The 24,246-nt window shown below is 42.5% G+C and overlaps 1 protein-coding gene across 1 annotated transcript; it reads left to right on the top strand.

Moving 5' to 3' along the window:
* Positions 1-7,690: 7,690 nt before the first annotated feature.
* Positions 7,691-23,733, top strand: LOC139587030 (putative per-hexamer repeat protein 5). Its single transcript, XM_071420856.1, has 3 exons — positions 7,691-8,033; positions 15,056-15,344; positions 19,409-23,733. Exon 3 carries the CDS (start codon positions 19,519-19,521, stop codon positions 20,215-20,217), a length of 699 nt encoding a protein of 232 aa, XP_071276957.1. The 5' UTR covers positions 7,691-8,033; positions 15,056-15,344; positions 19,409-19,518; the 3' UTR covers positions 20,218-23,733.
* Positions 23,734-24,246: the final 513 nt, after the last annotated feature.

Genomic DNA, 24,246 nt, shown 5'->3' on the forward strand with positions numbered 1-24,246 from the left:
ATGGAAAATGGGGAATTTTCTTGGGAAAATGGGGAATTTTTGGGGGGAAAATGGGAATTTTTATGGAAAATCGGGAATTTTTCTGGGCAAATTTGGGGAATTTTTTTGGGGGAAAGAGCTGGAATTCTGTGGGGGAAAAGCTGGAATTGTGTGGGGAAAATGGAATTTTTGGGTGAAAAGTGGGAATTTTTGGGATAAAAAGCTGGAATTCTGTGAGGAAATGGGAATTTTTGGGGAAAAATTGAGACTTTTTATGGAAAAAGGGGAATTTTGGGGGAAAATTGGGAATGCTGATGGAAAATGGGGAATTTTCTGGGGGAAATTGGAATTTTAGGGGGAAAATGGGAATTTTTGGGGAAAAAAGCTGGAAAAATTCTTTGGGAAAATTGGAATTTTAGGGGGAAAAAAGCTGGAATTCTTTGGGAAAATTGGGAATATTTAATGGAAAATGGGGAATTTTGCGGCAAAAATGGGAATTTTTGGGGGAAATTGGGAATTCTTTGGGGAAAATTGGGAATATTTTATGGAAAATTGGGAACTTTTCGGGATAAAAAGCTGGAATTCTGTGGGGGAATTGGGAATTTTTTGGTGAAAATGGGGAATTTTCTGGGGAAATTGGGAATTTGGATGGGAAATTGGGAATTTTTATGGAAAAAGGGGAATTTCTGGGGAAAATTGGGAATTTTTGGAGAAATTGGGGATTTTTTAGGGGAAAATGGGGAATTTTTTATGGAAAAAGGGGAATTTTGGGGGGAAAATGAGGAGTTTTAATGGAAAATTGGGAATTTGGGGGAAAATGGGGGATTTTTTTTATGGAAAATGGGAATTTGATGGAAAATGGGGAATTTTTGGGTGAAAATGGGGAGTTTTAATGGAAAATGGGAATTTTTTGGGGAAATTGGGAATTTTTGGGGGAAAAATGGGAATTTGGATGGAAAATTGGCAATTTTGGGGGAAAATTGGGGAATTTTTGGGCGAAAAGTGGGAATTTTTATGGAAAATCGGGAATTTTTCTGGGCAAATTTGGGGAATTTTTGGGGGGAAAGAGCTGGAATTCTGTGGGGAAAAAGCTGGAATTGTGTGGGGAAATTGGGAATGATTTTGGGTGAAAAGTGGGAATTTTTTGGGATAAAAAGCTGGAATTCTGTGAGGAAAATGGGAATTTTTGGGGGAAAAATTGAGAATTTTTATGGAAAAAGGGGAATTTTTGGGGGGAAAATTGGGAATTTTGATGGAAAATGGGGAATTTTCTGGGGGAAATTGGGAAGTTTTGGGTGGAAATGGGGAATTTTTTAGGGGAAAATGGGGAATTTTTCATGGAAAAAGGGGAATTTTGGGGAAAATTTGGAATATTTTGGAACAGAAAGCTGGAATTCTTTGGGGAAAATTGGGAATATTTAATGGAAAATGGGAAATTTGGGATAAAAAGCTGGAATTCTGTGGGGAAATTGGGGAATTTTTATGGAAAATGGGGAATTTTTAGGCAAAAATGGGGAATTTTTCTGGGGAAATTGGGAAGTTTTGGGCGAAAATGGGGAAATTTTGAGGGGAAAATGGGGGATTTTTTATGGAAAAAGGGGAATTTTTGGGGGGAAAATGGGAATTTTTATGGAAAATGGGGAATTTGGATGGGAAATTGGGAATTTTGGGGGGGAAATGGGGAATTTTCTGGGGGAAAAATGGGGAATTTTGATGGAAAATTGGCAATTTTGGGGAAAATTGGGGAATTTTTGGGCGAAAATGGGGAATTTTTATGGAAAATCGGGAATTTTGGGGGAAAATTGGGAAGTTTTGGGCGAAAATGGGGAAAATTTGGGTGAAAATGGGGAATTTTTTAATGGAAAATTGGGAATTTTGGGGGGAAAATTGGGATTTTTTGGGGGGGGAAAGAGCCAGAATTCTTTGGGAAAATTGGGAAATTTTATGGAAAATTGGGAATTTTTGGGCAAAAATGGGGAATTTTCTGGGGGGAAAATTGGGAACTTTTTGGGACAAAAATCTGGAATTCTGTGGGGAAAATTGGAAATTTTTAGAGGGAAAAATTGGGAATTTTTGGGTGACAATTGGGAATTTTTATGAAAATTGGGAATCTATGGAAAATGGGGAATTTTTTGGGGAAAGGGGAATTTTGGGGGAAAAAATTGGGAGTGCTGATGGAAAATGGGGAATTTTTATGGAAAACTGGGAATTTTTTTGGGAAAATGGGGAATTTTTTGGGGAAAGCCAGAATTCTTTGGGATGAAAAGCTGGAATTGTGTGGGGAAAATAGGGAAATTTTGGCGAAAATTGGGAATTTTGGGGGAAAAATTGGGAAAATTTTGGGGCAAAGAGCCAGAATTCTTTGGGAAAATTGGGAAATTTTATGGAAAATTGGGGATTTTTGGGGCAAAAATGGGGAATATTTAATGGAAAATGGGGAATTTTTGGGTGAAAATGGGAAATTTTAATGGAAAATAGGGAAATTTGGGGGAAAATTGGAATTTTTTGGGGGAAAGAGCCAGAATTGTTTGGGACAAAAAGCTGGAATTGTGTGGGGAAAAGGGGGAATTTCTATGGAAAATGGGAATTTTGGGTGAAAATGGGGAATTTTTGGGTGAAAATGGGGAATTTTTTATGGAAATGGGGAATTTTTGGGGAGAAGAGCCAGAATTCTTTGGGAAAATGGGGAATTTTTTGAGGAAAATTGGGGAATTTTGGGGGGAAAATTGGGAACTTTTTGGGACAAAAATCTGGAATTCTGTGGGAAAATTGGAAATTTTTGGAGGGAAAAATTGGGAATTTTTGGGTGAAAATTGAGAATTTTTATGGAAAATTGGGAATCTATGGAAAATGGGGAATTTTTGGGGGAAAGAGCCAGAATTCCCAAGGGATTGGCTGGGAATTTTGGGGCAAAAATGGGGAATTTTATGGAAAACGGGAATTTTTGGGGGGAAATTGGAATTCTTGGCTGAAAATGGGGAATTTTTTGTGGGAAAAGTGGGAATTTTTGGGGGCAAAAATGGGGAATTTTTATGGAAAACTGGGAATTTTTGGGTGAAAATGGGGAATTTTTATGGAAAATGGGGAATTTTTGGGGAGAAGAGCCAGAATTCTTTGGGAAAATGGGGAATTTTTTGAGGAAAATTGGAATTTTGGGGGGAAAATGGGAATTTTTTGGGACAGAAAGCTGGAATTCTGTGGGAAAATTGGGAAATTTTTGAGGAAAATTGGGAATTTTGGGGTGAAAATGGGGAATTTTGATGGAAAATGGGGAATTTCTTGGGGAGGAGAGCTGGAATTCTGTGGGAAAGATTGGGAATTCTTTGGGGAGGAAAATTGGGAATTTTGGGGGGGGAAAAGAGCCGGAATTCACCAAGATTTGGGTGGGAAAAACTGAAATTCTGGGGGGAAATTGGGAATTTTGGGGGGAAAATGGGGAATTTTTTGGGAAAATTAAAAAATTTTGGTCAAAAATGGGGAATTTTTGGGGTGAAAATGGGGAATTTTTGGGGAAAAATTGGGAAATTTTTGGGGAGAAAATTCGGAATTTTTTGGGGGAAAGAGCTGGAATTCCCAAGGAATTGGTTGGGAAAATTGGGAATTCTTGAGGGAATTTTATGGGAAATTGGGAATTCTTTGGGAATTTTTTAGGAGAAATCAGGAATTTTTTGGGAAAATTCGGATTTTTTGGGGAAAAGAGCCAGAATTCCTTGGGGGAAATTGGGATTTTTTAATAGGGATCATTCCAGGATTTTTCTGGAATAATTCCAGGGTAATTTTGGATTATTCTGGGATAATTCCAGGACAATTCCTGGAGAATTTTGGGATAATTCTCCGCTCATTCCCAGATTATTTTGGGGTAATTTTAAGACAATTCCTAAATAATTTTAGGATAATTCCCAGATACTTTAGGGAAAAATCTGGGATAATTCCTGAATAATTTCAGGACAATTCCCAGAGGATTTTGGGAGAATTCAGGAATAATTTTAAGATAATTCCGGGATAATTCCAGGGCAATTCTTGGACAATTTGGGGATAATTTTACGCTAATTCCCAGATAATTTTGGGATAATGTTAGGACAATTCCAGATAATTTAGGGATAATTCCAGGGTAATTTTGAGCTCATTCCCAGATAATTCTGGGATAATTCCAGGAGAATTCCTGGACAATTCTGGGATCATTTTAAACAATTCCCAGATCATTCTGGGGTCATTCCAGGATCATTCTGGGGAAATTTTGGGATCATTTTCAGACAATTCCCAGACACCATTGGGATCATTTGGAGATGATTCCCGGATCATTCTGGGATCATTCCAGGATCATTTTGGGATCATTCCAGGATCATTTTCAGACAATTCCCAGATCATTTTGGGATCATTTTGGAGATGATTCCTGGATAATTTTGGGATCATTCCAGGACAATTTTGGGATCATTTTAAGACAATTCCCAGATCATTTTGGGATCTTTTTGGGAAAATTCTGGGGCAATTTAAGACAATTCCCAGATAAACTTGGGATCATGTGGAGACGATTCCCAGATCATTTGGGGACAATTCCCAGATTATTCTGGGATCATTTTGGGACAATTTTGGGATCATTTTCAGACAATTCCCAGACCATTCTGGATCATTTGGGGACAATTCCTGGATCATTTTGGGATCATTTGGGGACAATTCCCAGCTCATTCTGGGATAATCTTGGGATCCTGTGGGGACAATTCCCAGACACCATTGGGATCATTTGGGGACAATTCCCAGACCATTTTGGGACAATTTTGGGATCATTTTCAGACAATTCCCAGAACACCATTTTAGGATCATGTGGAGACGATTCCCAGGCCATTCTGGGATCATTTGGGGACAATTCCCAGATCATTTTGGGATCATTTTGGGATAATTCCAGGACAATTTGGGATCATTTTCAGACAATTCCCAGATCATTCTGGGATCATTTTGGGACCATTTTGGGACAATTCTGGGATAATTTCAAGACAATTCCCAGACACCATTGGGATCATTTGGAGATGATTCCCGGATCTTTTGGGATAATTTCAGACAATTCCCAGATCATTCTGGGATCATTTTCCGCTCATTCCCAGATCATTCGGGGATCATGTGGGGACAATTCCCAGATCGTTTTGGGATCATTTTGGGAACATTTTAAGACAATTCTGGATCATTTTGGGATCCTTTGGGGACGATTCCCAGACCATTCTGGGATCATTTTGGGATCATTTTCAGACAATTCCTGGACCATTTTAGGATCATGTGGAGACGATTCCCAGATCATTCTGGGATCATTTAAGAGAATTCTGGGATCATTCTGGGATCATTTTCCACTCATTCCCAGATCATTCTGGGATCCTTTGGAGACAATTCCCAGACCATTCTGGGATCTATCTGGAGATGATTCCCGGATCATTCTGGGATAATTCCAGGATCATTTTCAGACGATTCCCAGATAATTTTGGGGTCATTTGGAGACGATTTCCAGACCATTTTGGGATCATTTTGGGATCATTCTGGGATCATTTCAAGACAATTCCCAGACACCATTGGATCATTTGGAGACAATTCCCGGATCATTCTGGGATCATTTTGGGACAATTCCCAGACACCATTGGGATCATGTGGAGACGATTCCCAGATCACTTTGGGATCATTTTGGGATCATTTCAAGACAATTCCCAGACACCATTGGGATCATGTGGAGATGATTCCCAGATCATTTTGGGATCATTTTCAGACAATTCCCGGATCATTCTGGGATCATTTGGGGACAATTCCCAGACCATTCCCAGATCATTTTCAGACAATTCCCAGATAACCTTGGGATCATTTTCAGACGATTCCCAGATCATTCCGGATCATTCTGGGATAATTTTCAGACAATTCCAGATCATTCTGGGATCATTTTGGATAATTCCAGGACAATTTTGGGATCATTTTCAGACAATTCCCAGATCATTTTGGGATCATTTCCCACTCATTCCCAGACCATTCTGGGATCCTTTGGGGACGATTCCCAGACACCATTGGGATCATTTTGGGATCATTTGGGGACAATTCCCAGACCATTTTGGGGTCATGTGGAGACGATTCCTGGATCATTTTGGGGTCATTTCAAGAGGATTCCCGGATCATTTTGGGATAATTCCAGGACAATTCTGGGATCATTTTAAGACGATTCCCAGATCATTTTGGGATCACTTTGGGATCATTTTTGGGAAAATTCTGGGGGTAATTTTAAGACAATTCCCAGATAAACTTGGGATCATGTGGAGACGATTCCCAGATCATTTGGGGACAATTTCCCAGACCATTTTGGGATCATTTGGGGACAATTCCCAGATCATTCTGGGGTCATTTTGGGATCACTTTGGGATCATTTTGGGATCATTTTCAGACAATTCCCAGACACCATTGGGATCATTTTCTGCTCATTCCCAGATCATTCTGGGGTCATGTGGACACAATTCCCAGATCATTCTGGGATAATTCCCAGATAAATTTGGGATAATCCTGGGATCCTTTTAAGACAATTCCCAGATCATTCTGGGATCTATCTGGAGATGATTCCCGGATCATTCTGGGATAATTCCGGGATCATTTTGGGATAATTCCGGGATCATTTTCAGACAATTCCTGGATCATTTTGGGATCATTCTGGGATCCTTTGGGGACAATTCCCAGACCATTCTGGGATCATTTTGGGATCATTTTCAGACAATTCCCAGACACCATTGGGATCATGTGGGGACAATTCCCAGACCATTCTGGGATCATTTTGGGATCATTTTCAGACAATTCCCAGACCATTTTAGGATCATGTGGAGACAGACCATTTTAGGGTCATTTTAAGAGAATTCTGGGATCATTCTGGGATCATTTTGGGATCATTTGAGGACAATTCCCAGACCATTTTTGGGTCATTTTAAGACAATTCCCAGATCAGTTTGGGATCATTCTGGGATCATTTTCAGACAATTCCCAGATCATTCTGGGATCATTTTGGGATAATTCCAGGACAATTTTGGGATCATTTGGGGACAATTCCCAGATCATTTTGGGATCCTTTGGGGACAATTCCTGGATCATTTTGGGACAATTTTGGGATCATTTTCAGACAATTCCAGACCATTCTGGGATCATTTTGGGATAATTCCAGGACAATTTTGGGATCATTTTCAAACGATTCCCAGATCATTCTGGGACCATTTGGAGACAATTCCTGGATCATTTTGGGATCATTTTCCGCTCATTCCCAGACCATTTTGGGATAATTTTGGGATCATTTTCAGACAATTCCCAGATCATTCTGGGATCATTTTCCACTCATTCTCAGATCATTCTGGGACTCATTCTCAGATCATTCTGGGATCATTCTGGGATCATTTGGAGACAATTCCCAGATAAACTTGGGGTCATTTGGAGACAATTCCCAGACCATTCTGGGATCATTTGGAGACAATTCCCAGCTCATTCTGGGATCATTTTCCACTCATTCCCAGATCATTTTGGGATCATTTTCAGACAATTCCCAGACCATTCTGGGATCATTTGGGGATAATTCCAGGACAATTTTGGGATAATTTTCAAACGATTCCCAGACCATTCTGGGACCATTTGGAGACAATTCCTGGATCATTTTGGGATCATTTTCCGCTCATTCTGGGATCATTCTGGGATCCTTTCCAGCCAATCCCCAGCTCATCCTTTCCCCCTGTGCTCCCTCAGGTCTCTGCTGTGCGCAGCTCTCCCGCCGCGGCCTCTCCTTCTCCCTGCACACGGCCTGCCAGGGCGCCCTGCTGGACTCCTTCCACCTGGAGCTGCTCCAGGATCCATCCCAGGGATCCAGGGAATCCCAGGAATCCAGGGAATGCCGGGAATCCCTCCAGGGGCTGCGGCTGGGCCGCCACTGCATCCCCCCCTCCGTCCCCCTGCAGGGCCTGGCCCAGCAGTTCCTGCCCGGCCGCCCCCGGGAGTTCCTGCGCAGCCTCGGCCGCGCCCTCAGCGCCTTCGTGGCCGGGAGGCAGCAGCTCAGGGCCGGCCAGGTGGGCAGCCACAAACAGCTCCAAAATTACCCCGAAATCTCCCTGAAATTCCTCCCAAAATTACCCTAAAATTACCCTAAAATTCCTCCCAAAATTACCCTAAAAGCCCCCTGAAATTCCTCCCAAAATTACCCTAAAATCCCCTGAAATTACTCCCAAAACTACCCTGAAATCACTCCCAAAATTACCCTGAAATTACTCCCAAAATTATCCTAAAATTACCCTAAAATCCCCTGAAGTTACTCCCAAAATCCCCCTGAAATCCCGCTGAAATTCCTCCCAAAATTACCCTAAAATCCCCTGAAGTTACTCCCAAAATTACCCTAAAATCTCCTGAAATTACTCCCCAAATTACCTTAAAATTCGCTCCCAAAATCCCCCTAAAATTCCTCCCAAAATCCCCCCTAAATTCCTCCCAAAATTCCTCCCATAATTCCCAAGTCCTTCCCAAAATCCCCCTAAAATTCCTCCCAAAATTCCTCCCAAAATTCCCCTAAAATCCCTCCCAAAATCCCCCTGAAATTCCTCCCAAAATTCCCCTAAAATCTCCCTTAAATTCCTTCCAAAATCCCCCTAAAATCCCTCCCAAAATTTCTCCCAAAATTCCTCAAATCCCCCTGAAATTCCTCCCAAAATTACCCTAAAATCCCCTGAAGTTACTCCCAAAATTACCCTCAAATCCCCCTGAAATCCCTCCCAAAATTCCCCTCAAATTCCTCCCAAAATTCCTCCCAAAATCCCCCTAAAATTCCTCTGAAATTCCTCCCAAAATCCCCCTAAAATCCCCCTGAAATCACTCCCAAAATTCCTAAAATCCCCCTGAAATTCCTCCCAAAATTACCCTCAAATCCCCCTGAAATCCCTCCCAAAATTCCCCTCAAATTCCTCCCAAAATTCCTACAAAAATACCTGTAAAATTCCTGTGAAATTCCTCCCAAAAATCGTCCCAAAATCCCCCTAAAATTCCTCTGAAATTCCTCCCAAAATTACCCTAAAATCCCCTGAAGTTACTCCCAAAATCCCCCTGAAATCCCCCTGAATTTACTCCCAAAATCACCCTAAAATCCCTCCCAAAATTCCTAAAATCCTCCTGAAATTCCTCCCAAAATTCCCCTAAAATTCCTCTAAAATCCCCTAAAATTCCTGCCAAAATTCCTAAAATCCCCCTGAAATCCCTCCCAAAATTCCTCCCAAAATTGCCCTAAAATCGCCCTGAAATTCCTCCCAAAATTACATTAAAATTCCTCCCCAAATTCCCAAGTCCTTCCCAAAATTCCTCCCAAAATCCCTCTAAAATTCCTCTGAAATTCCTCCCAAGATTCCCAAAGTTCCTCCCAAAATTCCTCCCAAAATTCCCCTAAAATCCCTCTGAAATTCCTCCCAAAATCCCTCCCAAAATTCCAAGTTCTTCCCAAAATTCCTCCCAAAATTCCCCTAAAATTCCTCCCCAAATTCCCCTGAAATCCCCCTGAAATTCCTCCCAAAATTCCCCTAAAATTCCTCTAAAATCCCCCCAAAATCCCTCCCAAAATTACCCTAAAATCCCCCTGAAATCACTCCCAAAATTACCCTGAAATCCCCTGAAATTCCTCCCAAAATTACCCTAAAATCCCCTGAAGTTACTCCCAAAATCCCCCTGAAATCCCCCTGAATTTACTCCCAAAATCCCCCTAAAATCCCTCCCAAAATTCCCTGAAATCCCTCCCAAAATTCCCCTAAAACTCCTCCTAAAATTCCTCCCAAAATTCCCGATTTTCCTCTAATTTCCTCCCAAAAATCCTCCCAAAGTTCTTCCCAAGATTCCTCCCAAAATTCCCAAATTATTCCCAAGTTCTTCACAAAATCCTCCCAAAATCCCCCTAAAATTCCTCCCAAAATTCCCAAGTTCTTCCCAAAACCCCTCTAAAATTCTCCTAAAATTCCTCCCAAAATTCCCCTAAAATTCCTCTGAAATTCCTCCCAAAATTACTTTAAAATTCCTCCCAAAATTCCCAAGTCCTTCCCAAAATCCCCCTAAAATTCCTCTCAAAATTTCCAAAGTTCTTCGCAAAATTCCCCCAAATTTCCCCTAAAATTCCACTGAAATTCCTCCCAAAATTCCTCCCAAAATCCCCTCCCAACATTCCCCTCAAATCCCCCTGAAATTCCTCCCAAAATTACCTTAAAAATCCTCCCAAAATCCCCTAAAATTCCTGAAATCCCCCTTAAATTCCTCCCAATATTTCCCAAATTTCCTCCCAAAATTCCTCCCAAAATTCCCAACGTTCTTCCCAAAATTCCCCCATAATTCCTCCCAAAATCCCCCTAAAATTCCTCTAAAATCCCTCTGAAATTCCTCCCAAAATCCCCAAGTTCTTCCCAAAATTCCTCCCAAAATCCCCCTAAAATTCCCCGTAAAATTCCTCCCAAAATTCCCCTAAAACTCCTCCCAAAATCCCCCTAAAACTCCTCCTAAAATTCCTCCCAAAATTCCCAATTTCCTTCCCAAAATTCCTCCCAAAGTTCTTTTCAAATTCTTCCCAAAATTCCAAGTCCTTCCCAAAATCCCCCTAAAATTCCTCTCAAAATTCCCAAAGTTCTTTGCAAAATTCCCCCAAAATCCCTCTAAAACTCCTCCTAAAATTCCTCCCAAAATTCTCCTAAATTCCTCTGAAATTCCTTCAAAAATCCCCTAAAATTCCTCTGAAATCCCCCTGAATTCCTCCCAAGACTTCCCAAATTTCCTTCCAAAATCCCTCCCAAAATCCCCCTAAAATTCTTCCAAATTCCTCTGAAATTCCCCTAAAATCCCTCTGAAATTCCGCTAAAATCCCTCCCAAAATCCCCCTAAAATTCCTCTGAAATTCCTCTGAAAATTCCTCCCAAAATTCCCAAGTTCTTCCCAAAATTCCTCCCAAAATTCCCAAGTCCTTCCCAAAATTCCTCCTAAAATCCCTCCCAAAATTCCCGATTTCCCTCCCCAAATTGCAAAGTTATTCCCAAAATTCTTTTCAAATTCCTCCCAATTTTTTCCCAAAGTCCTGCCAAAATTCCTCCCAAAATTCCCAATTTCCCTCCCAAAGCTCTTTTCAAGTTCCTCCCAAAAATCCCCTAAAATTCCTCCCAAAATTCCTCTAAAATTCCTCTAAAATTCCTCTGAAATCCCTCCCAAAATTCCTCTAAAATTCATCCCAAAGTTCTTTTCAAATTCCTCCCAAATTCCTCCAAAATTCCCCTAAAATTCCTTCCAAACTTCCTCCCAAAATTCCCCAAATTTCCTCCTCAAAATCTTCCCAAAATTCCCCCTAAAATCCTCCCAAAATCCCTCCCAATACTTCCCAAAATTCCCCCCAAAATTCCCCTAAAATTCCCCCCAAAATTCCCCTAAAACTCCTCTCAAAATTCCCTAAAACTCCTCCTAAAATTCCTCCCAAAATTCCCAAGTTCTTCCCAAAATTCCTCCCATAATTCCCAAGTCCTTCCCAAAATCCCCCTAAAATTCCTTCCAAAATTCCTCCCAAATTTCCCCTAAAATTCCTCCCAAAATCCCCCTAAAATTCCTCCCAAAATTCCTCTGAAATCCCTCCGAAATTCCTCCTAAAATCCTCCCAAAATTCCTCTGAAATCCCCCCACTCCTCCGAAATTCCTCCTAAAATTCCCAAGTTCTTCCCAAAATTCCTCCCTAAATACTCAAAGTTTTTCGCAAAATTCCCCTAAAATTCCTCCCAAATTTCCTCTAAAATTCCCCTAAAATCCCTCCCAAAATTCCTCCCAAAATTCCCCTAAAACTCCTCCTAAAATTCCTCCCAAAATTCCCAATTTTCCTCTAGTTTCCTCCCAAAAATCCTCCCAAAGTTCTTCCTAAAATCCCTCCCAAAATTCCCAAGTTCTTCCCAAAACCCCTCTAAAATTCCCCCTAAAATTCCTCCCCAAATCCCCCTAAAATTCCTCCAAAATTCCTCTGGAATTCCACTAAAATCCCTCCCAAAATCCAATTAAAATCCTCCCCAAATTCCTCCCAAAATTCCTCCTAAAATTCCCAAAGTTCTTCACAAAATTCCTCCCAAATTTCCTCTGAAATTCCCCCCAAAATCCCCCTAAAATTCCTCCCAACAATTCCTCTGAAATTCCTCCCAAAATTCCTAAATTCTTCCCAAAATTCCTCCCAAAATTCCCCTAAAATCCCTCTGAAATTCCTCCCAAAATCCCCTTAAAATTCCCCTAAAATCCCTCCCAAAACTTCCCAAATTTCCTTCCAAAATTCCTTCCAAAATTCCCAAAGTTCTTCACAAAATTCCCCCCAGAATTCCCCTAAAACTCCTCTCAAAATTCCCCTAAAATTCCCCCAAAATTCTTCCCAAACCCCCCTAAAATTCCTCTGAAATTCCTCCCAAAATTCCAAAGTTCTTCCCAAAATTCCTCCCAAAATCCCCCCTAAAATCCCTCTGAAATTCCCTAAATCCCTCCCAAAATTCCTCCGAAAATCCCCAAATTTCTCCCAAAAACCCCCAATTTCCCCCCAAATTTCTCCCAAAACCCCAAATTTCCCCCCAAATTTCTCCCAAAATCCCCAAATTTCCCCCAAAACCCCCAAACTTCTCCCCAAAATCCCCAAATTCTTTCCTGCTTCCTTCTCAAAATCCTCACATTTTTTTCCCAAAATCCCCAAATTTTTCCCCCCTATTTCTCCAAAATTTTCTCCCAAACTCCCCAAAACCCCCAAATTTCCCCCCAAAATCCCCAAATTTCTCTCAAATTCCCCCAAAAATCCCCAAATTTCCCCCAAATTCTCCCCAAAATCCCCAAATTCTTTCCTGCTTCTTCTCAAAATCCTCAAATTTTTTCCCAAAATCCCCAAATTTTTGCCCATATTTCTCCAAAATTTCTCCCCAAATTTCTCCAAAACTCCCCCAAATTTTCCCCCAAAATTCCCAAATTTCTCCCAATTTTCCCCCAAAATCCCCAAATTCCTCCCCAAAATCCCCAAATTTTCTCCGAAAATTCCCCTCAAAATCCCCCAAATTTTTCCCCCAAAATCCCAAATTTTCCCCCAAAATCCCCAAATTTCCCCCTATTCTCCAAAATTTTCCCCAAAATCCCAAAATTTCCCCCAAATTCTCCCCAAAAATCCCCAAATTCTTTCCTGCTTCCTTCTCAAAATCCCAAATTTTTTCCCAAAATCCCAAATTTTTGCCCATATTTCTCCAAAATTTCTCCCCAAATTTTCTCCAAAACTCCCCCAAATTTTCCCCCAAAATCCCAAATTTTTCCCCAAAATCCCCAAATTTCCCCCTATTTCTCCAAAATTTTCCCCCCTATTTCTCCAAAATTTTCCCCCCAAATTTCTCCCCAAAATCCCCAAATTCTTTCCTGATTCCTTCTCAAAATCCTCACATTTTTTTCCCAAAATCCCCCAAATTTTCCCCCATATTTCTCCAAAATTTTCCCCAAATTTGTCCCCAAATTTTCTCCCAAACTCCCCAAAATTTCCCCCCCAAAATCCCCAATTTCTCCCCAATTTCCCCCCGAAATCCCCAAATTTACCCCCAAATTCCCCCCAATTTTCTGCTAAAATCCCCAAATTTATTCCCAAAATCCACAAATTCTTCCCAAAATTCCCAATTTTCCCCCCAAATTCTTCCCAGATTTCTCGAAGTTCCTCCCAAAATTCCCAAAGTTTTCTCCTAAATTCCCAAAAATTCCCACAAATTTCTCCCAAAATCCCCAATTTTGCCCTCAAATTGTTTCCAAAATCCCCACATTTTCCCCCCAAATTTCTCCCCAAAATTTTCCCCTAAAATCCCCAAATTTTCTCCCAAAATCCCCCCAATTTTCCCCCAAAATCCCCAAATTCCTTCCCAAAATTCCCCTCAAAATCCCCCAAATGTTCCCCCAAATTTCTCCCAATTTTCCCCCCAAATCCTCAAATTTCTCTCAAAATTCCCCCCAAAATCCCGCAAATTTTTCCCCCAAAATCCCCAAATTTTTCCCCCAAAATCCCCAAATTTCTCCCAATTTTCCCCCAAAATTCCCCCCAAATCCCAATTTTTTCCCCAAAATACCCAAATTTTCCCCCATATTTCTGCGAAATTTTCCCCAAATTTCCCCCCAAAACCCCAAATTTCCCCCCAAATTTTTCCCAAAACCCCCCAAATTTCCCCCAAAATCCCCAAAATTTCCCCCACAATCCCCAATTTTCTCCCAATTTCCCCCCAAAATCCCCAATTTTCCCCCAAAATCCCCAAATTTCTCCCAATTTTCCCCCAAAATCCCCCCCGAAATCCCAATTTTTTCCCCAAAATACCCAAATTTTCCCCCATATTTCTGTGAAATTTTCCCCAAATTTCCCCCCAAAACCCCCAATTTTCCCCCAAAATTTCCCCCACAATCCCCAAATTTCTCCCAATTCCCCCCAAAATCCCCAAATTTTTCCAAATTTTCCTCCGAAATTCCCCCCAAAATCCCAAATTTTTCCCCAAAATACCCAAATTTTCCCCCATATTTCTCCGAAATTTTCCCCAAATTCCCCCCCAAAACCCCCAAATTTCTCCCAATTTTCCCCAAAAATCCCCAATTTTCTTTCCCCAAAATCCCCAAATTCCCCCCGAAAACCCCCAAAATCCCCCAATTTCCCCCAAATTTTTCCCCAAAATACCCAAATTTCCCCCATATTTCTCCAAAATTTTCCCCAAATTTCCCCCCAAATTTCCCCCAAAATCCCCAAATTTCTCCCAATTTTCCCCCAAAATCCCCAAATTTCTCCCAATTTCCCCCCAAATCCCAAATTTTCTCCCCAAAATCTTCCCCAAAATCCCCAATTTTTCCCTCAACATCCCCAAATTTATTCCCAAAATTCCCAAATTTCTCACAATATCCCCAATATTTTCTCCAAAATCCCCAAATTTTCCCCTAAAATCCCCAAATTTTCCCCTAAAATCCCCAAATTTCCCATGAGATTTCTCCCAAATTTCCCCCCAAACCCCCAAATTCCCCCCAATTTCCCCAAATTTCCCCCAAAATTCCCAAATTTCCCCATTTCCAGGAGGAATTCCCCGGGTGCCTCCAGGGGTAACTCCCAGTGCAACCTCCTCAGCCTCCGCTGCCGCATTCCCCGGAAAAAACCCCAAAATTCCCAAAAAAACCCCCAAAATTCCCCTGGAAAACCCCAAAATTCCCGAAAAAACCCCGAAATTCCCAAAAAAACCCCGAAATTGCCGGGAAAATTCCGGAAATTCCCGAAAATCCCGAGGAAATTGCTGAGGGAAGCCCCTGGAACGTTCTGGAAGCGCGGGCGCGGCTCCTGCATGGGGACCCCCTGAGGAGCCAGGAAGGTGAGGGGAGGGGAAAATTGGGAATTTTGGGGGAAATTTGGGAATTTTGGGGGGAATTTGGGGAAATTTGGGGGGAATTTGGGGAAATTTGGGGAATTCTGAGGGCAAAGTTGGGGAAAATTGGGGAAATTTGAGGGCAAAGTTGGGGAAAATTTGGGAAAATTTGAGGGCAAAGTTGGGGAAAATTGGGGAAAAATTGGGGAAATTTGAGGGCAAAGTTGGGGAAAATTGGGGAAAATTTGGGAAAATTTGAGGGCAAAGTTGGGGAAAAGTGGGGAAAAATTGGGGAAATTTGAGGGCAAAGTTGGGGAAAATTGTGGAAAAATTGGGGAAATTTGAGGGCAAAGTTGGGGAAAATTGTGGAAAAATTGGGGAAATTTGAGGGCAAAGTTGAGGAAAATTGGAGAAATTTGAGGGCAAAATTGGGGAAATTTGAGGGCAAAGTTGGGGAAAATTGTGGAAATTTGAGGGCCAAGTTGGGGGGAATTCTGAGGGCAAAGTTGGGGAAAATGGTGGAAAAATTGGGGAAATTTGAGGGCAAAGTTGGGGAAATTTGAGGGCAAAATCGGGGAAAATTGTGGAAAAATTGGAGAGCAAAGTTGGGGAAAATTGGGGGGAATTTGGGGAAATTTGAGGGCAAAGTTGGGGAAAATTGTGGAAAAGTTGGGGAAAAATTGGGGAAATTTGAGGGCAAAGTTGGGGAAAATTGGGGGGAATTTGGGGAAAATTGGGGAAATCTGAGGGCAAAGTTGGGGAAAATTGGGGAAATTTGAGGGGAAAATTGGGGAAAAGTTGGGGAAAATTGTGGAAAATTTGGGGAAAAATTGGGGAAATTTGAGGGCAAAGTTGGGGAAAAGTGGGGGGAATTTGGGGAATTCTGAGGGCAAAGTTGGGGAAAATTTGGGGAAAAATTGGGGAAATTTGAGGGCAAAGTTGGGGAAAATTGGGGAAATTTGAGGGCCAAGTTGGGGGGAATTTGGGGAATTCTGAGGGCAAAACTGGGGAAAAATCGTGGAAAAATCGAGGAAAATTGAGGGCAAAGTTGGGCCCAGTTGGGGAAAATTGTGGAAAAATTGAGGAAAAATTGGGGAATTCTGAGGGCAAAATTGGGAAAAATTGTGGAAAATTGGGGAAATTTGAGGGCAAAGTTGGGAGAAAATTGGGGAAATTTGAGGGCAAAGTTGGGGAAAATTTGGGGAAAAATTGGGGAAATTTGAGGGCAAAGTTGGGGAAAATTGGGGAAAAATTGGGGAAATTTGAGGGCAAAGTTGGGAGAAAATTGGGGAAATTTGAGGGCAAAGTTGGGGAAATTTGAGGGCAAAGTTGGGGAAAATTTGGGGAAATTTGAGGGCATAGTTGGGGAAAATTGTGGAAAAATTGGGGAAATTTGAGGGCAAAGTTGGGGAAAATTTGGGGAAATTTGAGGGCAAAGTTGGGGAAAAGTGGGGGGAATATTGGGAATTCTGAGGGCAAAGTTGGGGAAAATTGGGGAAAATTTGGGGAAATTTGAGGGGAAAATTGGGGAAATTTGAGGGCAAAGTTGGGGAAAATTGGGGAAATTTGAGGGCAAAGTTGGGGAAAATTGTGGAAAAATTGGGGAAATTTGAGGGCAAAGTTGGGGAAAATTGTGGAAAAATTGAGGAAAAATTGGGGAAATTTGAGGGCAAAGTTGGGGAAAATTTGGGGAATTCTGAGGGCAAAGTTGGGGAAATTTGAGGGGAAAATTGGGGAAAAATTGGGGAAATTTGAGGGCAAAGTTGGGGAAAATTGGGGAAAATTTGGAGAAAAATGGGGAATTCGGGGGGCAAAGTTGGGGGAAAATTGGGGAAAATTGAGGGGAAAATTGGGGGGAATTTGGGGAATTCTGAGGGCAAAGTTGGGGGAAATTGTGGAAAAATCGGGGAAATCTGAGGGCAAAGTTGGGGAAAATTGGGGGAAATTTGGGGGGCAAAGTTGGGGATTTGGGAAAAATTCCTGGAATTCCTGGGAAAAATGGTGAAATTCTCTCGGAAAAGTTCCTGGAATTCTGCAGAAAAAAACCCCCTGAAATTCCTGGGAAAAATTCCTGGAATTCTCTGGGAAAAGGATGAAATTCCTGAGGAAAGTGGCAAAATTTCCAGGAAAAAACCCCAAAATTCCTGGGAAAAAGGGTGAAATTCCTGGAAAAAGCCCGAAATTTCTGGGAAAAATTCCTGGAATTCTGCAGAAAAAAACACCCAAAATTTCCAGGAAAAAAGCCCAAAATTCCTGGGGAAAATCTTGAAATTCCCAGGAAAAAAACCCCCAAATTCCTGGGGAAAATGGCAAAACCCTGAAAATCCCAGGGAAAACCTTGAAATTCCTTTGGAAAACCCCAAAATTCCCCAAAAAACCCCAAAATTCCCAAAAAAACCCCGAAATTGCTGGGGGAAGCCCCTGGAATGTTCTGGAAGTGCGGGCGCGGCTCCTGTGGGGAATTTTAGGGGCAAAGTTGGAGAAAATTGGGGGAAAATTGGGGAAATTTGAGGGCAAAATTGGGGGCAATTTGGGGAATTCTGAGGGCAAAGTTGGGGATTTGGGAAAAATTCCTGGAATTCTCTGGGAAAAAGGAGGAAATTTTCAAGAAAAAACCCAAATTCCTGGGGAAAACAGTGAAATTCCCAGGAAAAAACCCCAAAATTCCTGGGGAAATTGGGGGCAAAGTTGGGGAAAATTGGGGAATTCTGGGGAAAATTGGGGAATTCTGAGGGCAAAGGTGGGGATTTGGGAAAAAATCCTGAAATTCTCTGGGAAAAAAAAAATCAAAATTCTTGAGAAAAAATCTGAAATTTCTGGGAAAAACAACGAAATTCCCAGATTTTCTCAGGAATTCCAGAAATTTAATCCCAAAAAATGCCCAGATTTTCCCCCAAATTTGGGAATCTTCACCCCAAAATTCCCAGATTTCCCCAGGAATTTCACAATTTCGATCCTCAAAACCTCCAAAATTCCCAGATTTTTCCCGGAATTTCGATCCCCAAACCCCCAGAATCCCCAGGAATTCTGGATTTTCTGGAAATTCCTGGAGTTTTCTGGAAAAAACCCCAAATGGCAAAACCTGGAAAATCCCAGGAAAAACCTTGAAATTCCCTGGGAAAATGGCAAAAATTCCTGAAAAAAACCCCCAAAATTCCCAGGAAAAATTCCTGGAATTCTGCAGGAAAAAAAAAAAAAAACAAAAATCCTGGGAAAAAAATCCTGAAATATCTGGGAAAAATTCCTGGAATTTTCTGGAAAAAAAACCCCTGAAATTCCTGGGGAAAATTCCTGGAATTCTCTTGGAAAAAGGGGGAAATTGCTGAGAAAAATGGCAAAATTTCCAGGAAAAAAAACAAAATTCCTGGGAAAAATCCTGTAATTCCTGGGAAAAATTCCTGGAATTTTCTGGAAAAGAAACCTAAAATTCCTGGGAGAAATGGCAAAACTCCTGGGAAAAAATGGTCAAATTCTTGGGAAAAATTCCTGGGAAAACAGTGAAAATTCCTGGGAAAAACAACGAAATTGCCAGGAAAAATTCCTGGATTTCTCTGGGAAAAAACCCCAAAATTCCTGGGAAAAACAATGAAATTCCTGGGGAAAATGCCTGGAAATCTCTGGGGAAAAAAAATCCCTAAAAGCCCTGAGGAAAAGCCCTGAATTCCTGGGAAAAATCCCAGAATTTTCTGGGAAAAAAACCCCAAAATTCCCAGATTTTTCCCGGAATTTCAATCCTAAAACCCCCAGAACCCCCAGATTTCCCCAGAATCCCCAGGAATTCTGGATTTTCCCGTTTTTCCCGATTTTTCCCGATGATTTTCCCCCCCCACCCTGTGTTCATTCCCCAGGTGGTTCAGCCCCAGGGGCTCCCCCCCGGATTCCACAATTTCGATCCCCAAAACCTCCAAAATTCCCAGATTTTTCCTGGAATTTCGATCCCAAAACCTCTAAAATTCCCAGATTTTTCCCGGAATTTCAATCCCAAAACCCCCAGAATCCCCAGGAATTCCAGATTTTCCCATTTTTCCCGGTTTTTCCCAATGATTTTTCCCCCCGTGTTCATTCCCCAGGTGGTTCAGCCCCAGGGGCTCCCCCGCGGTCGCTGCTGTTGGCGCTGCCCCTGCCCCGCGCCCTGCGCGCGCTCACGGCCGGGAGCGGACCGGAAAACACGGAAACGGGAATGGGGAACGGGAACGGGAACGGACCGGAAACCACGGGAACGGGAACGGGAACGGGAATGGGAACGGGAAACGGGGAATGGACCGGAAACCACGGGATGGAAAATGGGAATGGGAAATGGGAACGGGAAATGGGAACAGACCGGAAACCACGGGAACGGGGAATGGGAATGGGAATGGACTGGAAACCACGGAACGGGAACGGGAATGGGAATGGGAACGGACGGGAAACCACGGGATGGAAAACGGGAACGGGAATGGGAACGGAAACCACGGAACGGGAACGGGAAACGGGGAATGGACCGGAAACCACGGAATGGAAAACGGGAACGGGAAATGGGAATGGGAACAGACCGGAAACCACGGAATGGAAAACGGGAACGGGGAATGGGAATGGACGGGAAACCACGGAATGGAAAATGGGAACAGGAAATGGAAATGGGAACGGACCGGAAACCACGGAACGGAAAATGGGAATGGGGAATGGGAATGGGAACGGACAGGAAACAACGGGATGGGAAACGGGAATGGGAATGGGAATGGGAACGGACCGGAAACCACGGAATGGAAAACGGGAATGGGGCGGGAAAATGGGAATGGGGGGGAAATCATGGAATGGGCAACAGGAACGGGGTGAGAATGGGGGGATTGGGGATTCTGGGGAAAATCTGGGAATTCTGGGGTCAAACTTTGGGATTTGAGGCCAGAATTCCCAGAAAATCCTGGAATTCCCAATGGGAACAGGGTGAGAATGGTGGGGATTGGGGACATGAATGGCCAGGAAATCCTGGAATGGCCAAAGGGAATGGGGTGAGAATGGGGGGGATTGGGAATTCTGGGGAAAATCTGGGAAAATTGGGGTCAGAATTCCCAGAAAATCCCAGAATGGCCAAAGGGAACGGGGTGAGAATGGGGGGAGTTGCGGATTCTGGGGAAAATCTGGGAATTCTGGGGTCAAACTTTGGGATTTGGGGCCAGAATTCCCAGAGGAAATGGGGTGAGAATGTTGGGAATGGGGACAGGAAAGGCCGGGAAATCCTGGAATTCCCAAAGGGAACGGGGTGAGAATGGGGGGGATTTTGGGGATCAAAATTCTGGAATTCCAGGAAAAATCTGGGAATTTTTGGGGATAAAACTTCAGAATTCTGGGATAAACATGGGAGAAATTCAGGAATTTTGAGGTTGTTGTGGGATCAAAGTTTGGGATTTGGGATCAGAATTCCCAGAAAATCCTGGAATTCCCGACGGGAACGGGGTGAAAATCTGGGATTTGGGGTCAGAATTCCCAGGAAATCCTGGAATTCTCAAAGGGAATGGGGTGAAAACTTTGGGGTTTGGGGGTTTTGGGATTGGGATTGTGGGAAAATCTGGGAATTTTGGGGTCAAACTTTGGGAATTTTGGGGTCAGAATTCCCAGAAAATCCTGGAATTGCAAAAGGGAACAGGGTGAGAATGGTGGGGATTGGGAATTTTGGGGAAAATCTGGGAATTCTGGGGTCAGAATTCCCAAAAAATCCTGGAATTCCCAAAGGTAATGGGGTGAAAATTTTGGGATTTGGGAGTTTTTGGATTCTGGGAAAATCTGGGAAAATTGGGGTGAAACTCTGGGATTTGGGATCAGAATTCCCAGAAAATCCTGGAATTGCCAAAGGGAACAGGGGGAAAATGGTGGGAATTGGGAATTGGGGTTGGGCTTCTGGGAAAATCCGGGAAATTTGGGGTTTTTGGGATCGAAATTCCAGGAATTTGGGACATAGAACTTTGGGATTTGGGGGTTTTGGAACTGGGATTCTGGGAATTTTGGGGGGCAAATTTTGGGATTTGGAGTCAGAATTCCCAGAAAATCCTGGAATGGCCAAAGGGAATGGGGGGAAATCTGGGATTTGGGAGTTTGGGATTGGAATTCTGGGGAAAATCTGGGAATTCTGGGACAGAATTTTGGGATTTGGGGGTTTTGGGGTTGGGATTCTGGGAAAATCCAGGAATTTTGGGGTTTCTGGGATCAAAATTCCAGGAATTTTGGACATAGAACTTTGGGATTTGGGGTTTTGGGATTCTGGGAATTTTGGGGTCAAACTTTGGGTTTGGGGTCAGAATTCCCAGAAAATCCTGGAATTCCCAATGGGAATGGGGTGAGAATGGTGGGGATTGGGGTTCGGATTCTGGGAGAAATCCGGGAATTTTGGAGTTTCTGCGATTGAAGTTCTGGAATTCCTGGAAAATTCTGGAAATTTCTGGGATCGAATTTCCAGGAATTTTGTAGATAAAACTTTGGGATTTGGGGGTTTTGGGGTTGGGATTGTGGGAAAATCTGGGAAATTTTGGGATCAGAATTCCCAGAAAATCCTGGAATTGCAAAAGGGAATGGGGTGAGAATGGTGGGATTTGGGATTCTGGGGAAAATCTGGGAATTTTGGGGGGAAAATCTGGGATTTGGGGCCAGAATTCCCAGAGGAAACGGGGTGGGAACATGGGAATGATGGGGATCAGAATTCCCAGAAAATCCTGGAATGTCCAAAGGGAACGGGGAGAAATGGTGGGAATTTGGGTTGGGATTCTGGGAAAATCTGGGAATCTGGAGGTCAAAATTTTGGGATTTGAGGTGGGAATTCCCAGAAAATCCTGGAATGGCCAAAGGGAATGGGGTGAGAATGGGGGGATTGGGGATTCTGGGGAAAATCTGGGAATTCTGGGGTCAAACTTTGGGATTTGGGGTTTTTTGGGATCAAAATTCTGGAATTCCTGGAAAAAATCCAGGAATTCTGGGGTCAAACTTTGTGATTTGTGGTGGGGGTTTTCGGATTGGAATTCTGGGAAAATCTGGGAAATTTGGGGTCAAACTTTGGGATTTGGGGCCAGAATTCCCAAAGGGAACGGGGTGAGAATGGGGGGGATTGGGAATTTCCCAATGGGAATGGGGGAAAATCTGGGATTTGGGGTCAGAATTCCCAGAAAATGCTGGAATGGCAAAAAGGAATGGAGGGAACATCTGGCAATTGGTACAGGAATTCCCAAAAAGTCCTGGAATGGTTTTGGGGTCAAAATTCTGGGAATTTTGGGGAGAAAACCTGGGAGAAATCCAGGAATTTTTTTGCTAAAAGCTCTGGAATGAATTCCTGGGAAAATCTGGGAATTTCGGGGATAAAATTTTGGGATTCACGGGGCTGGGATTTGGGATTCTGGGGAAATCTGGGAATCTTGGGGTCTTTGGAATCGAAATTCTGGAATTCTGGGGATAATCCAGGAAAAATCTGGGAATTTGGAGGATTTTTGGGATCAAATTTTGGGATTTGGGAGTTTGGGATCTGAATTCTGGGAAAATCTGGGAAAAATGGCGTCAAACTTTGGGATTTGGGGGTTTTGGGGTCAAAGTTTTCAATAAAAATGGGAATGAAAAAATCCCAAAAATTCCAAACCTCCCTGTGTCCTTTTCCTTGGAATGTTCATTAATGATTATCGATTATTGATTATCAGTTATTGACTATTAATTAGTGATTGGCTCGGGAGGAATTTTAAAATTTTTTGGGGAATTTTTGGGGAATTTTTGGTGGGATTTGGGATTTTTTTTCTGTGGGATTTAGGATTTTTTCGTAGGATTTGTGGCATTTGTGGGATTTTTTTTATGTTTGGGATTTTTTGGGGGGATTTATTTTATTTTATGGAATTTTTGGGATTTTATGGCATTTTATTTTTTAATGTTTGGGATTTTATGGGATTTTTGGGGATTTTATGGGGTTTTTTTGGATTTTCTTTATTTTATTTTATTTTATTTTATTTTATGGGATTTTATGGGATTTTTGGGGACTTTATGGGATTTTTTGGGGGATTTATTTTATTTTATTTTATGGGATTTTATGGGATTTTTGGGGACTTTATGGGATTTTTTGGGGGATTTATTTTATTTTATTTTATTTTATTTTATTTCATGGGATTTCATGGGATTTTTGGGGATTTTATGGGATTTTTTGGGGATTTTATTTTATTTTATTTTATTTTATTTTATTTTATTTTATTTTATTTTATTTTCATTTATGGGATTTTTGGGAATAATCCCCACCCCGAGAGGGGCAGAGCCCCCATTCCAGGCGGGGTCTGGGGCATTTCTGGGAATGCTGGGAATGCTGGGAATGCTGGGAATGCTGGGAATGTTGGGATCCCGGGTTTGCCGTTCCCGGCTCTGTGGGCATGGCCATGGGGGGGGGGGGGATCCCTGCCTCAGTTTCCCTTGGGAATCCCGGGGCCATTGTCCCGGCTCAGGGCCCGTCCCCGACATCCCAAACCCGGCCCCAAGGGGCTCCCGGGGCCATTCCCTGCTCCCAGTCCCAATGGCCCAAAAAATCCCAAAAATTCCCCATTATCCCAAATCCCATTCCTGAATATCCCAATCCCATTCCCATTATCCCAATCCCATTCCTGAATATCCCAATCCCATTCCCAGTTCCCAATCCCATTCCTGAATATCCAAATCCCATTCCCAGTTCCCAATCCCATTCCCCATTATCCCAATCCCATTCCCAGTTCCCAATCCCATTCCTGAATATCCAAATCCCATTCCCATTATCCCAATCCCATTCCACATTATCCCAATCCCATTCCTGAATATCCCATTCCCAGTTCCCATGGTCCATTCCCAGTCTCATTCCCTCTCCTGATTATCCCATTCCAGTTTATCCCAACCCCATTCCCCATATCTCAACCCTATTCCCAATTATTCCTATCCCAATCCCATT

This window comes from Agelaius tricolor, unplaced genomic scaffold (genome assembly GCF_023055355.1).
Source record: "Agelaius tricolor isolate 1412-34295 unplaced genomic scaffold, bAgeTri1.0.p SCAF_167, whole genome shotgun sequence".
In the NCBI taxonomy this organism is placed as follows: domain Eukaryota; kingdom Metazoa; phylum Chordata; class Aves; order Passeriformes; family Icteridae; genus Agelaius; species Agelaius tricolor.